This window comes from Nannospalax galili, unplaced genomic scaffold, assembly GCF_000622305.1.
Source record: "Nannospalax galili isolate Female #2095 unplaced genomic scaffold, S.galili_v1.0 scaffold1360, whole genome shotgun sequence".
NCBI classification, from domain to species: Eukaryota; Metazoa; Chordata; class Mammalia; order Rodentia; family Spalacidae; genus Nannospalax; species Nannospalax galili.
The window spans coordinates 876599-878864 of record NW_008346551.1 but is presented as its reverse complement, the minus strand read 5'-3'; the positions used below and the strand labels follow the sequence as shown (position 1 = coordinate 878864).

General features: G+C 46.7%; 1 protein-coding gene across 1 annotated transcript in view; it reads left to right on the top strand.

The window, feature by feature from the left end:
* Positions 1-653: 653 nt before the first annotated feature.
* Positions 654-2266, top strand: part of LOC103742087 (PQ-loop repeat-containing protein 1) — a gene marked incomplete at its 5' end in the record, with an annotated part of 16825 nt that continues 15212 nt past the window's right edge. The window contains 1 exon segment of the mRNA XM_008843065.3: positions 654-787. Within this exon segment, the coding sequence (XP_008841287.3) occupies positions 654-787 (134 nt within the window).

Sequence of the window (2266 nt, the reverse complement as noted above, 5' to 3'; positions counted from 1 at the left end):
TGATTAGGTTGGGGCCTATCCTTGTCTGAATGTCACAGCCCTATGCTGTTCCAGAAGCTTACGACCCGGTTGGTAAGATACTGAACGCTAGTGGGGACTGTGGCTGGGAGGACTGGCTAGGGAGGGAAAATGGCCCTTGTCATGGACATGAGGTCAGGGAAAGTTTTGATGGGGACAGCCCAGAATGGTTTCTCTTGTTAATGAAGGATATATGTGGAGATTTGTCCCCAGACTGCTTGTCTTTATGAACACCTCCCCAGGTAGGAAGCAGAGCTGCTGTGGTTTGAAAAATGTTGACTTGCCTAGTCAGGGTTAGACTTTGGTAGGAAGGTGGCCATGCAGGACTCTCTTATGCCAGCATCTGGTCCTGGGTGGGGGTCTGTTGACTAGGCCAGAGAGTCCCTGGAGGGGGAATATAGAATTTGGAAAAACTTCACGTGGGCATGGTACTCACATCTCCTGAGTTTGACCTGGGTCCCATGGTCCTTCTATATCTCAACCAAGTCCCACACAGATCCTAGGAGATTATGCAGTAAGTGCCAGGGCTGTGATGGGTACCAAAGACCCTCCCTGGGACTCTTTTCCTTTACGTGGCTCAGGATCTGGTGGAGAGGTGGTGGAAGTGCTGACATGGGGTCTGTCTCCTTCTGCAGGTTTGGAAGGCACTTTGAATCCCCGCTCCTGTGGCAGAGCATTGTCATGATCCTCACCATGCTGTTGATGCTGAAGCTCTGCACCGAGGTTCGTGTGGCCAATGAACTGAACATAAAACGCCGTTCCTTTGCAGGTGGGTGGTAACAACTTCTGGAAATAAGGTCTTCCTAAGTCAACGAACAAAACTTGGCTCTTGTTCATTTGGGGACGCAAAAGCCACTTTAGTGTTTTCTGGGCAGCTTTATGTTCACTAAATAGTGATTATCTGTAATTGGTAGTAGTATTTTCAGTCTTATAAATGACTAAATATTTCATAGCCTGGAACAATTTAAGATAAGAATTTCTTTGCTGGAATTTAGGTGAGGTTTTTACTCATCTTCCCGGGACTTCTGTTCACATCTTGTCTCTGTCTTGTCATAAAAGAACCTGAGAAGGCAGTGTTATTTCTGACTGTGTGTGGCGTCTGGTGAAACAAGCCTTGTTGGTGTGGCCTTTAGCCGTATCTCAGGCTTGTAGAGTCTCCCACCTAGTGTACACACGCTCAGGGTCTGCATGCTGTGCTCTGAGAAACTGAGCAAGACCACTACCTGTCAGCACAAGGTACTCCTTGACCTTGAGCAGCTCAGAAAACACAAAATATTTGCTTTTTGGGGGTCTCTCCTGTGAAAAAGCTCTTTCTGATATGGTATTCTGTAGTCATTGTAGGCTGATGGACTTCTTGTACACAGGAGGGTTAGAGCCCCCTCCTCCACCCCCCACCCCCGCTTGAGACAAGTTCTTTTTATATATAACCCAGGCTGACGTCAAACTCTTATCCTCTTGCCTTAACCCCTTAGAGCTCTGACCACGTATCACCACACCTAGGAGATGCTAATGGACTGACGCAGCTCTGCCTTTGGTTGTATCTGAGATGTGTGTTGAACCTTGCTTCTAGTATTTCTCCAGTTTGTTTAGTTTGGGAGCTGCTGAGGAGGTAGTATTCATTATTTTGTATTCCTGATCATTTTTATTTCTTCCCATTAACAGGATCCTCCTGTGTTTCTGTTTACACCTGTTTTTTGTAAAACAGATGGTACCATCTCTGTCTTCGTACAAACTGGCCACCTCTTGCTTTGGAGAGAGGCCTATAAGGATGATACCCTGTGTGTTTTTTGGCATGTTTTCATCCATTCTTTGGGTACCATCCCTTTTCTCCTCCGAGTATCTATTCTCTGCTCTCCTATTGTGATTTTTGTTAAGATGATACCCGAGTTGGTGCTGATAGTAGCACAAACCTGCCTAGAAAGAAAACAGGGTACTATAGGAGCTGAAGCTTCATGGGTCTACTGGTGCCTTGGGCTGGCTTCTTAGAAACAGGTCTTGCCCTTCTTCTCTATGCCCCAAGATTCCATTATACCAAGATCTGAGCACTCTCCACCCCTTCTCTGCAGCCTCAGGATGGAGACATTCTTGGAACAGGATGTCATCACTGCTGCAGGATGGTGCATTCCTCATCATGTTCACACATGAAAATGCTGAAAGGCTAAGGGGGTAGTTGTGCCCAAGGTCCCAGTGATTTGCTTGTGACCTTGTTTGCAGTGTGGCTGGACTCTGTTGGTGACCTATGTCAGAT